Below are 13,007 nucleotides of genomic sequence, written 5' to 3' on the forward strand. Positions count from 1 at the left end.
TTAGCACCCCTGACATACTGTAAGTGATATGAAGAAATGTCTTTTACCACATGTGATGCATGCCAAGAACAATGGGTGGCCTCATTCATTGGCTGAAGGGCCAGAAAGTCTTAATTAACAAATCTACAATAAACTTTGGTACTTGAGTTTAAAATGTTTATTTACTACTTCTTTTAATGCTGTAAACTTTATACTTACTTTCCATTGCACAGCAAATCAATTATTTATGTGTCTGTATTCTAACAGCATTTTCCATCATAAGATATTTTAAGAGAGCAGAGCACTCCTGTGAATAATCAGTTACAAATTGATCTTGCTTTAAGCATTGCTGTCAAGTATTTACATATTTGTTCAGATTTGCTTTTTAAAGGTAATAACTTAATATGTAAATAAAATTACTATTGTTGGTTATTAAATGTTAAACATTTTCAATTGGACATGCTTGCTCTATCAGATGAGTTTGCATAAAATGCACAAACACTTATTGTCTTTGTCTGTCTGTCAGTATTAGGACTGTTAAGTTATTTTTTGTATTTGTATAGGGCTTTTTTTCCAACTGTTCTATTGTTAAACATGGTATTGTAATCTTGATATACATTGTTAATGATGAAGTGAAAATTTTAATTGATGAACTGTAATATTTATGTGGTACTAGTCCATGGATAATAGTAATACAAATATTTTAATTCTTTTTGACCTTCCATAACAATATTCAATCAAAATTTGTGGATGAACTGCTGTTTGTCTTCATAAACTTGGTGCTGATGGAAAAGGCAGTATCCTTCCTTGTCATTGCCCAAATTATATAACCAGTAGTATCCAAACTCTAATACTTATGTTGAAACTTTTAACCAAATATGGCCATGGAAATTCAGATTTTAAATTAGATCATATAAAAACAAAAATATGCTCTAGTGTAAACAGTAAAATAAGTAACACATGAACATAGTTTAACACATTTAAATGTTAAAAAAATATCATTCTTGCTTGCCCCACCAAACACATAATCAGTGCATAGGGTAGTCCAACAAGATTTAATTTCCCAACAAATACTGGGTCAAGAAGTGCTGTGACTCAGTCTTCAAGACTTGTGAGCTTACTATCCAGCTAATTTTAAAACATTAGAACAACTTTGATCATCCCTAAAAAAAAAAAAAAAAAAAAAAATTGTGAATCCTGTTCATTCAGCTTCTTTAAAATACCAAAGGTTTGAAGGTCCCCAAATGGTACTACTGTCAACCACACTACTTTATAACTCTCTGACTTCACTCTCTGAGTGAAAAAATACATTCTAACATTTTTGTGAAATTTACCCTTCTGTTTCTATCTTAGTCCCAATGTTCTTGTTGAAAAACTAATTTTAAACTAACAACAGGGATCCACTATACAAATTTCTGATGACTTTTAAACACTTCAGTCATTTCGCCTCTTAGTTTACATTGCTTAAACTGAGAAGGATGCACTTCTAAATTTTTATTCAAATCATACTTCTCTCTTATATAGAGCATCACTTTTTGACAGACTAATAAGCATCTTGTGTGAGTGTGTTATGGGTTGATGTGTGTGTACACATGTATGTGTTTAAGTCATTTTTCTCTGTTTTTGTTAGTATTGTATTACTGTCAGTATTATAAGTAGGATGTAAGTAAGAATATCATTTAATCTATGATAATATACTTGAACTTAGTTTGTCTTATTGCATATTACAGCAGATTTTCCATAGCAGACTTTTATCCCATGTAGCATTATTTTAGATATTGCTTTTAAAGTGCAAGGAGTGGCTTACATCCAAGGCTTTCTGACAGATGTAGAAAACGTTTGCATTAAAGGGTCAGAGTGTAGAACATTCCCAAAATGGGTTCTTGATGACATTATTCACAGGCTGGCTCATGCCCTAGGAACCTCTTTACACCGTTTTTGACAAGATATATGTGAATGATTAATGGTTGATAGTTAAATATTGAACTAAAATATATTTTGTGAATATCAATTTCATTCCTTTTCTGAAATTTTAATTGAAATATTCTTTTCCCATCACTTCCCAAAGTCATCAAGGGATAAGTCAACAACCTTCAAGGAATGTATTCTGGAGATGCTTTCTATAATATTTGGAAGTTGGATAGGTTGTTTTGGAAAAAGTTTCCAGTTTTTTATATAGAAGAAGTGTATTGCCAGAAGATTAAATTTGGGGTATAATAGTTCAAAGAATGCAAATTATAAATATAGAGATATCTAAATGACATGATACCTAATTAGAGAGTTTCTAATACTTCATATATAGGGTTGCACTGGTAACTGATATAGTACTTTTGGGAGGATGTTAATTTAGATTATATATTCTTCTCAATTTCTAATTCATTTTTGTAAAATGTTTTAACTTGAATTATCAACAGAGAACAAGTGCAAGTAAATACTATAACGTTAAGCAGAAGAATTGTATAAATGTGATTGCAGATCACACTATCTAGAGAGAATGGATAAAGCCAGAAAACTCGGTTTCCATGCATGTTTATGTAGTGCCATCTTAAGGCAGCATAAAGTAGTAAAAAAATAATTTGATCTAAGTGGATTTTTAGGAACATTGCCGTGTTGGATGACATATTTTTCTGCTCATCTTCAAACAGAAGACCTGATACACTTCTTTTGTTATGACTATGAAATCTTGTTTTTTTCAATTGTGGAAAGACATCTAGGCCTGTTAGCAGTTATCTGCAAAATCTAACACTTACACCTGTACAACTTTGCTCATAAGTTTACATGCCCGGGTAGAATTTGTAAAATATTGGCCATTGTTTGGAAAATATAAGTAATCGTGCAGAAAACATTCCTTTTAATTAGGGGGTGTGCTCAGGTGAAGCAATTTATTATCAAATAATTTTGTGTGCTCTTTTTAAATCATAATGATAATTAAAGTCCTACAAACAAGTGGTGTTCCTGTTTCAAGATGCACAATAAGGAGGTACTCGAACAAAAAATGAGCTGTACAGTCGAGCTATAAGAAAATAGCCTTTACTGTGCCAACTCCACAAAACAGGCTGCCTATATTGATGGATTAAAGGCCAGAAGTCCACATGACCGTCATCTTCAAGTTCTTCCATGAGAACCCTGAATACCATGAGGACTGATTGCGGTCATTTATGTTAGGTAGAATGCCTAGAGGGGGCTGGGCGGTCTCGTGGCCTGGAACCCCTGCAGATTTCATTTTTTTCTCCAGCCGTCTGGAGTTTTTTTTTTTGTTTGTTTGTTTTTTTCTGTCCTCCCTGGCCATCAGACCTTACTTTTTTTCTATGTTAATTAGTGTTCCCTTTTTCTAATTTTTATTTATTTTGTCTTTTTTCTCCATCTTGTAAAGCACTTTGAGCTGCATTATTTGTATGAAAATGTGCTATATAAGTAAATGTTGTTGTTGTTACAATATGCCAAACAGCATCTAGATAAGCCTAAAAACTTCTGGAAAAAGTCTTTTGGAGTGATGAGACCAAAATTGAACTATATGGTTACAACCATAAATGCTGTGTTTGGAGAGAATGCAACAATGCCCACAATGAAAAGTCCACCATCCCTATTGTGAAGCATGGAGGTTGGTTTCTGATGTTCTGGGGGTGAGCGAGCTTTAGCAGCACAGGTAACTTAGTAAGAATTGATGGCAAGATGAATGCAGCATGTTATCGGAAAATATTGGAGGACAACTTGCATTCAACAGTGCAGAAACTGCACATGGGACATTCTTGGATCTTCCAGCATAACAATGATCCAAAACTCAAGGCTATGTTGACCCTTCAGTGGGTACAACAGAAAAAAGTGAAGGTGCTGGAGTGGTCACCACAGTCTCCTGACCTCAATATCATTGAGCCACTTTGAGGAGATCTCAAATGTACAGTTCATGCAAGACAACCCAAGAATTTACCGGACCTGGAGGCTCTACCACCTGAGAAAATCAAGGGCCTCATCCACATTTATCACAGTAGACTGTATGGCATCAATGATACTAAAGGGGACTATACACTGTATTAAGAATGAGGGGTACGCAAACGTTTGAACAGGGGCCATCTCATTTTTTTCATTATTACTTTGTTTTGTTTAAAGGTTGTGCTATTATTGATGCCTTATAGTTTAATGTGGATTTCATTAAAAGTAAATTAAATGTGTGTTGCCTGTTCAGTCATCTTTCCTTTTAAAGTATGATATAGATCTTCCAGATTCTGCCAGGGTATGTACATTAAGAGCACAACTGTATGCTTGCCAGGGAGATAAGGTTATTCTGGAGATATGCAATAATAGGTTTTAGATAGTTTTTTGTTTTTTTTTATTTTGTTTTCGCCAAAGGATGCATTTTCAAATTACCAAAGTCTATAGGATAGTCCAGATGGGCTTTTGCCAATTTAATGAGTATCAGTGTTCATCTTTTTATAGCAAAACCTATGCTTACCACCTTAAGATTACTTAGAGTACAAGTAATTCTGAAGGACAAGCATTTAGGTAGAGTTACGTAGATTTTGTTGGAGATAAATTCAAAATGTTTTGCTCTGCTTTTAAAATCCTCTCCTGATGGAGGGGCATTTACAGTCTTCCTGATATGGTTTAAAGTCAATTAGGTGTATGGCATGGTATATTACAATAGCCTGTATAGGTAAGACCAAAATGACTTTTATTTTCTTTTGTCTGTATAGTACGACTCTCCCCAAACTTTATGTTGGCAATTTTATTTGATCAAACTGGTATTATTTTAGCACCTGGTTTGAATTACTTGATTAACTAGAATAATGAACCTTAAGGTTCACTTACTTCTATACATTAGTTAATACAGTACTTATATACCTTTTCATGTATCTGTACGAAGCCTTTTATTTAAATAATAATTGAAGTTTGTGAATATAAACCATTAATATGATAGTTTATGAATAGTTGTGATAAGTCAAGGAATTCTTAATAAGAAATAACATGTAAAGAATTACAGTAGGATATTGCAAATAAGTTTCTAAAACCCTGCATGTTTAGATGATTGTATGCTTTGAACATAACATGTTGAAAGAAGATCTGAGGCATTAATATAAAAAGTTTAGTTGTTATCGTAATTTAATAATTCTTATTCAGTTTTGAACACAGGAGTTACAGAAGACAGTAGTCTTGTGAAACACTGTTCAGTATAGAATGTCATGTCATTTTCTAATCTGTTTAATCCAGATAAGGGTTGCTGTGGGGGCTGACGCCTGTCTGAGCTAGCTTGGGGTAAAAAAGATAGGAATAAACCCTGGACAGTCCACTGCAGGGTGAACACACCCAACAACACACAATAGGGTCAATTTAGCATCACCAATACCACCTAATCTGCATTTCTTTGGACAGTGGGAGGAAACAAACAGCCGAAATGGACACAGAGAGAGCATGCAGACTCCATGCAGGGGGACCAGGAAAGTTTAGAATGTAAATTCAGTAATTCACACATGTGCTTGATGTGCATTTTAAAATTAGATGAGAGTAATTTGACACACGAGGTGATTAAAAGGTTTTGAGACTATTAAGTGGAACACCAGTAAAATCCAAACATTTGTTTAAACATCAACAAAACACTAATACATTTATCATTAATTTATGCAAGTTTTTCTGTGCCTCTCAGATTAAACATTTTGACTTGCTTGTGAAGCTACTGTTTAATAGCTGAATTAATGTCTGTATCATCAGCATAGCACTTCCCACAGATGTAGTAACATTTCAGAATGGGGAACAGGCGTTAGTCACTTGAGGCCAAATATGTAGACGAGGGTATATATGGAATCACTTTCCATCCACAGTTCTGCAAATCAGGATTTGCAACTCAAGCATGTCTAAATGGGACTATTGTCAAGCAGAAGACAAATATTTGACAGCTTCCTTTACCTCTTTTTTTATCCTCTGAAAAAACAAAGTGAATCAGCAGGTAATATTAACAAATTTGTATAACATAAATAAGCAGATAATATTGACTAGAACCTGAGCATCATAACAACCTTGGACACATGATCTTGCTCACAGTGGCGTGAAATCTGAATTTCTTTGGTGTTGGAGAATCACTATATTTCCATTGTTTTGATTGTTATTTGGATTCTGGACCTGTAATGGTCTGGGTTGGCTGCAGCTGCCGTAACCTTCTTGAACATGGGACCCTTGATAGTCATGAACTAAGATGAGCCAGTACAATGAAGACACCTTACAGCCAAGAGTAAGGTACAAAGTGCTTCATGCTTTTATTAGTCACAGTGTTCAAAAACAGATACAGTACAGTGCAGTGCAGAATCATGAAAGTTTAAACTCCACAAAAAATTGTTCACATACGAACTGTGCAAACATTGGTTTTCTTTTTCTCTCTATTACTCTCCTAGTCCAGTGCATCTTCCACTCTTCATCTTCCCAGCTCACCCTGCTCAGGTCTTGCAGCCGGCAGAGACGGCAGCAACCGCGGTCACTTCTTGCAGCTCTCAACATGATTGCCTCCATCTGCATCTGCCATGATGCTCAGAGCCAAGCCCCATCCTCCCCCTTCCCATAGTCTTTCACATCCCCTTCTGGGGTTCACTGGGTGCTTAGGATGACCCTCTTGGCATCCCTTGCTCCTTCGTAAGTGCTTAATGGGGATTGATCTTCCCCATAGCGCCGACTGCTCACTCCTCCATGGGGTACTGGACTGCCAGCTTTCTCACCATCACACTGACTCAAGCTCCCTGCAGAAGCCTCCTCCTCGTGGTTCTTTTTTTTTTTTTTTTTTTTTTAAATTCATCCCCTTTTCCCTGCTGAGGCTTGTCTTTATACCTCTTTGAGCATGGTGTCCTAATTGTGACCCACAAAAACCTAGCGCAATTAGTCCCAATATCCTGGGGCTGCACAAACATGCACACCTATGGAGTGTGAGCTGCACTGTTTTTAAAAAAAAAACTCTGCATTGCCATGGTCATAACACATCTCATTACAGGGCCATGATGATCTGTCCAAGTTTCATCTCCAGTTATGAAACACTTCTTAAAATTCTCTCAGTCCAAGTTTATCAGATAGAGGTTTGATTTCTTTTGATGGTTCATTTTAGGAGCTAACATTCTTGGCACCCAATATTCACGGAACTTGCTTATATGTAATTGCTCATGAACAATGGATTCAGCTGACTCCTAACTACCGGTATTCCCTGTAGTGTCTGCTATCTCATACTCCCATTTCATGTAACACATTTTCAGTCAGTAATTGCTGAAAGCTGGCCAGATGTTAGTTTATTTTTGAGAGTCATCTTGCCATGATGCAGTTCTTCAGCTCATCCATTGACTGTGGCATATGAAGGGGACTAGTCCACATATGCATTGAGTAGGTAAGATTGAGTTTCCAAAGCTGCAATGGTCACATTAGAAATTCAGTGATAGCACAATTTTTTTGATTTTGAAAATGTCAGCATCCATATTGGCTTAGTTCTTCTAAAACAAGAAAATACCCCTTTTCAGACATAAGAGTTTTTAATCAGTCCTTGTATATTGATGGTGGAGTAGCTCGGTTAACATCTTTAATGAATATCGTTTCTCAGAAAATGGGAATTAGACTATTCTTGCATAAGCAATTGTGCTTTTCTCTTTAAATAGATGCATTTTTTTCATTTAGAAAATAAGTATTTAAATTTAATATAATTATGTTTTTTATTCTGATATCCTAGGTTGCAGTACTTGACATTGATATCTGTGGACCATCAATCCCTCGAATCATGGGTTTAGAAGGAGAACAGGTATGTAAGAAAAATGGTGGTTGGAATAACTTATTTAATTAAAACTTAATTATGAGATTTTATACTTCTAATTTCTTTACCTAGGAGCCCTGCTTTGTAGCTTATCCATTTTAATGCTCATTCATTCATCTTTCCAGCATCTTAATATTTAGTGTTGTATGAATAATATTTTTAAATGAAAAGCAAATAAAAAGTTAGTGTTCCTAAATACAAACCTTAAATGGTAAAGATGTCACATGCCAAAACAAATTTTTCGCTTGTCTCATACTTTCCTAGTGATTACTGTGAAAACTGCATAGGATCACAAATGCGAATATACAAGAATAAAATATTCTCACAACTAGGATGTAATTAATAAAAAATACAAAAAAAGCCCTAAAGGAAGAAACTGCAGACCAACTTTCCTCAGATCTTTAACCACTTGACTTTATATTATTGTGTGGATACACAAAAAACTTCACCATGCATTGCACCAAGTTCATTTGTGAAAACCAGAAGACTTGAGTGGGATACGGCAATTGGAATATGTACATGTGTTATGTCTTGCTGTACTCAACAAATTTACAGATAACCTCTTTCATAAAAAGCTGTATTGAAATACAGTTATTGATGCTTCAATATGGAACGAATCATATTATATGAGAGATGTAAACATTAATTAAGACAGTTGCCTGCACTTTACTAGAATGTTACCTTGCTGTGGAAAAATAAGCTAAGATAATTTTGACTGCTACCTGGTCTGGACCCTCTGTATTTACTTTCATACAGTCTTCTCTTTATGGTAGACTTGGATATCGATACGCCTACCCCCTGGAGAGTGTTGTTCACTTGGTTGGCTGTTGTGAAGGGGTTTCTCTTCACCATGCAAATGATTCTGCGATCATCCACCAGTTTTGTCTTCCGTGGACTTCCAGGTCTTTTTGCGTTGCTGATTTCACCAGTGCTTGCTTTCTTTCTCAGGATGTACCAAACTGTAGATTTTGCCACTCATAATATTGTAGCAATTTCTCGGATGGGTTTTTTCTGTTTTCGCAGCTTAAGGATAGCTTCTTTCACCTGCATGGAGAGCTCTTTTGACCGCATGTTGTCTGTTCACAGCAAAATCTTCCACATGCAAGCACCACACCTCAAATCAACTCCAGGCCTTTTATCTGCTTAATTGATAATGACATAACGACGGACTTGCCTACACCTGCCCATGAAATAGCCTTTGAGTCAATTGTCCAATTACTTTTGAGCCCCTGAAATGAAGGGATTGTGTTAAAAAAAAAAAATGCTTTAGTTGCCTCACATTTTTATGCAATCGTTTTGTTCACCCCACTGAATTAAAGCTGAAAGTCTGCACTTCAGCTGCATCTGAGTTGTTTCATTTAAAATTCACTATGGTAATGCATTGAACCAAAATTAGAAAAAAGTTGTCTCTGTCCAAATATTTATGGACCTAACTGTACTGAAGCCCAGTGAGTAGAGAGCAGCTTTTGTTTTCATTAGAAATATCATCTATGACAGGTTCTGTATTTGTTTTCCTTCTCATTATATGTTATGATTAAGAAATTCATGCACTAATAAGATACAGTAATCCCTCCTCCATCGCGGGGGTTGCGTTCCAGAGCCACCCGCGAAATAGGAAAATCCGCGAAGTAGAAACCATATGTTTATATGGTTATTTTTAGAATGTCATGCTTGGGTCACAGATTTACGCAGAAACACAGGAGGTTGTAGAGAGACAGGAACGTTATTCAAACACTGCAAACAAACATTTGTCTCTTTTTCAAAAGTTTAAACTGTGCTCCATGACAAGACAGAGATGACAGTTCTGTCTCACAATTAAAAGAATGCAAACATATCTTCCTTTTCAAAGGAGTGCAAAGCAAGCAGTCAAAAAAAAAAATCAATACGGCTTTTTGGCTTTTAAGTATGCGAAGCACCGCCGGTACAAAGCTGTTGAAGGCGGCAGCTCACACCCCCCTCTGTCAGGAGCAGGAAGACAGAGAGAGAGATAGAGAGAGATAGCGAGAGACAGATAAAAAAAATCAATACGTGCCCTTTGAGCTTTTAAGTATGCGAAGCTCCGTGCAGCATGTCCGTCAGGAAGCAGCTGCACACAGCCCCCCTGCTCACACCCCCCTACGTCAGCGCAAGAGAGAGAGAGAGAGAGAGAAAGTAAGCTGGATAGCTTCTCAGCCATCTGCCAATAGCGTCCCTTGTATGAAATCAACTGGGCAAACCAACTGAGGAAGCATGTACCAGAAATTAAAAGACCTATTGTCCGCAGAAACCCGCGAAGCAGCGAAAAATCCGCGATATATATTTAAATATGCTTACATATAAAATCCGCGATGGAGTGAAGCCGCGAAAGGCGAAGCGCGATATAGCGAGGGATCACTGTACATTTTATTTAATACAAACATGTTATTTTTTGATATGGTCGATTATTTATGTATAATGCTTTTTAGAACAGTGTGTAATTGCACTAGTAGTGTGTATGTTTTTGTTAATAAATGTAAGTTTAGCTACAGTCTTGCATGCTTGTTTTTAAAGTAGAGAGAGAGTAAATATACTGGTCCATGTATGGGGGCCCTCACATATTCTTATGGTACACTAGGGAACCTTAGAGGAATACAGGGTAAGAACCACTACTTGAAAGAGACATTGTAGACACCTAAAGTATCCCAGAAGGAGACTTCTGTCAAGAGAGGTAGAGGTTAAGGTTGGTGAGTCATGTTTGTACACAATAAGTACACACCTGTCTAGAGACAATAACCCCCAGAGTTCGAAGCAACCATTCACTTTCAGGATGTAGCTGAGCTAGCCAGTGACTCTTATAATTCAGTGGTAGTAAACAGGGGTGGTGATCCTCAACAGCTGACCTCAAAACCAGTCCACAGAAAGAGGCGTAGTGATAGAGTGTGACTCAAGTACGAAAGGTTATTAATGTGGGTTTGATCCAGAGGTGAGAGTCTTGTATGGTGTGTTGCCTCTTAGTACACAGGTGGGAGCTCTCCTTTGAGGGGTGGATAGGCTATTAGCCAAAGCAGAGGATGCATATTAAAAACTAAAACTGTTAAATTTAATTTTGGTTGGTCAAATTTCGAGAAGGTATTGAACAGTATTTTAAGGGTGAAGCAATTGTTGAGCAGTGGCATAGGTTTAAAAGCATTTTGCATACAATGTAGCAGAAGTTCATCCTAAAATTTAGAAGCATAAAATTGAAGAGAACTGTAAAGTAAGTAAAGTAGAAGCTAAAAAAGATATTGTAAAGGAGAAAAAATACCGTATAACAGGAATGGTTAAAAAAATACAAAGAAAGATTTAAAAAAAAGGGGAAAAGTTGTGAAAGAGCCCAAGTTGTTTTTTTCAATATTTTATCAATAAATGAGCAGTCAATGAGGAAATGAATGAAAAGTGAATTAGGAGCAATATCAGCGAACCTAGATTTACAAGTTACTAAATAGATAGTCTCTACATTCATATTTTTTTTAACCCGTTAAGGTGGTTGGTATGCTATACAGGGCTCCTCAAAACTTCAAAAGGAGGTTTACCTGGTATGGGGGCATTGTCAGGGTATGGTTCCTATTATAAATGTTCTTTGCAATTTTGTTTCCCCATTTTGAAATATTCAATAAATAATTGATCACAAAACAGGCTTTACCTTCAGAACTAGGCTTCAAGGTTCTAATAAACATATGGTAAGCTTCAAAAAATACAAAGTAAGCCTGACTCTGAAAACAAAGAAGCAAGCATCGTGGCCTGCACAGGAAAAAATAAGCCGAACTTTTAATTCTCAAAAATAAACATCGAGTAATTATGAAAACCCTGACCCAAAATTCAGGGTTCTGTTCTCTATTTAAAGAGTTTATTTCAAGGAATATTTAAAACAAGGTCAAAAAAAGGTTTACCTTACAAGAGGAAAAGCAATAACAAGCCAGGTCCATGATCCAATAAACTAGAAATTAGAAAGCACAACAAAAGCCTATAATATTCATACCAAAATATTTAAATTTACAGAAAAAAATTACATGACCAATTATCAATAGCTGTAAAAAAATTTCAAATAAAATGGAAACCTTTATAAGTGGATGCTTATGTTTAAATATCTAGGTGTTGTTTTTGAATGTAGTGTGTAGTTCCCTTTTTTCTATAATTTTGACTGGCCTAATAATCAATAGGTATTTTTCTACATATGTTTTATTTTTGGCACTAGAACTCTGCTTTTCTTTACAAAGTCACATTGTAGCCAATCCAGTTTAAATTAAATATATTCCGAAAATGATTGTAATTGCCTGTTTGGCACCCCATAGGCACTGTGTAATAGATATATAAAAAAAACAGCTAAGGGGATAGAGATATAGACAGATAGGAAGGAAAGGCACTACATAATAGGCAGACAGGGAAGCTGCTATATAATAATAAAATTACTGTTATTACTATATAGATAGACAGGGAGTTCAGGCAGGCAGAGCGGTGAAGGTTAAAAAGAAAAAAAAAAGTAAAATTTTTTCCCCAGCGGGGAATCGAACTCGGGTCTCTGAGGCACGGCAAGTCTGCTGCACGCTGAGTCAGCAAATCTTAGCGTTACGCCACAGAAGCTGTCATATCATTCTTGAACCTTTTGTGAAAGTGTTTATTTGATCTTTGGACTTCAGGCGTCACACCTTTTATAGTTTATGCCTACATTTTGTAACATTTATTACTAAAATATGAAAAAGTTTCTGTTTTAACAATGTGTTTACACAGATTACTGTAGAAACGGAACACACATGAAATGCATGTGTTCCAAATAACGATCTATTATTTCCACTCTAAAACTCCACTTCACTCCCAGATAATCAATCAAGGCATGAGCTGGGAGAAGTTCGTGCACGTTCTAAGTCGTTGGGGGGAATAGAATAGCTTGCAGCTGTGTTTATCAGCACATTTAGATTACAAAAGACACTGGCGGAGAGGTGCGAATGGATTTAAGAAGCAATTTAAGGTGGGCCGGATCTACGAGTTTTTTTCGTAGGCTCTGGTAATTCTAGTGTTAAGGGTAGGAATGGGCCTTGGATAGATTTTTTTTTTTTCCCCCATAAAATAAGAATATAAGAACCTTCAGCCAAAGAGATGGCGGGATTGGTTTAGATGCATAGGTGCTCAACAACCTAGCTCAAATTATTGTAAAAGCTTGAGGTAAATGTATGTAGTTTTGTTTTTTTTTTTTAACTTCTTGTACTTATGATAGTTATAAGCATGACAAATAATACTGGTGTTTTGTGGTTCATCACAAATGTTC

The 13,007-nt window shown here is 36.0% G+C and overlaps 1 protein-coding gene across 2 annotated transcripts in view; it reads left to right on the forward strand.

Annotated features, from left to right (window-relative positions):
* nubp1 (nucleotide binding protein 1 (MinD homolog, E. coli)) overlaps positions 1 to 13,007 on the forward strand; it is a 50,020-nt gene that overhangs the window by 16,331 nt on the left and 20,682 nt on the right. For both annotated transcript variants that reach the window (XM_051933352.1, XM_028813851.2), the window contains exon 4: positions 7,667 to 7,735. In XM_051933352.1, coding sequence (XP_051789312.1) covers positions 7,667 to 7,735 — 69 coding nt within the window. The remainder of the gene's footprint in view (positions 1 to 7,666; positions 7,736 to 13,007) is intronic.

The sequence above is a fragment of the Erpetoichthys calabaricus genome, chromosome 11 (genome assembly GCF_900747795.2).
Source record: "Erpetoichthys calabaricus chromosome 11, fErpCal1.3, whole genome shotgun sequence".
Lineage (NCBI taxonomy): Eukaryota > Metazoa > Chordata > Cladistia > Polypteriformes > Polypteridae > Erpetoichthys > Erpetoichthys calabaricus.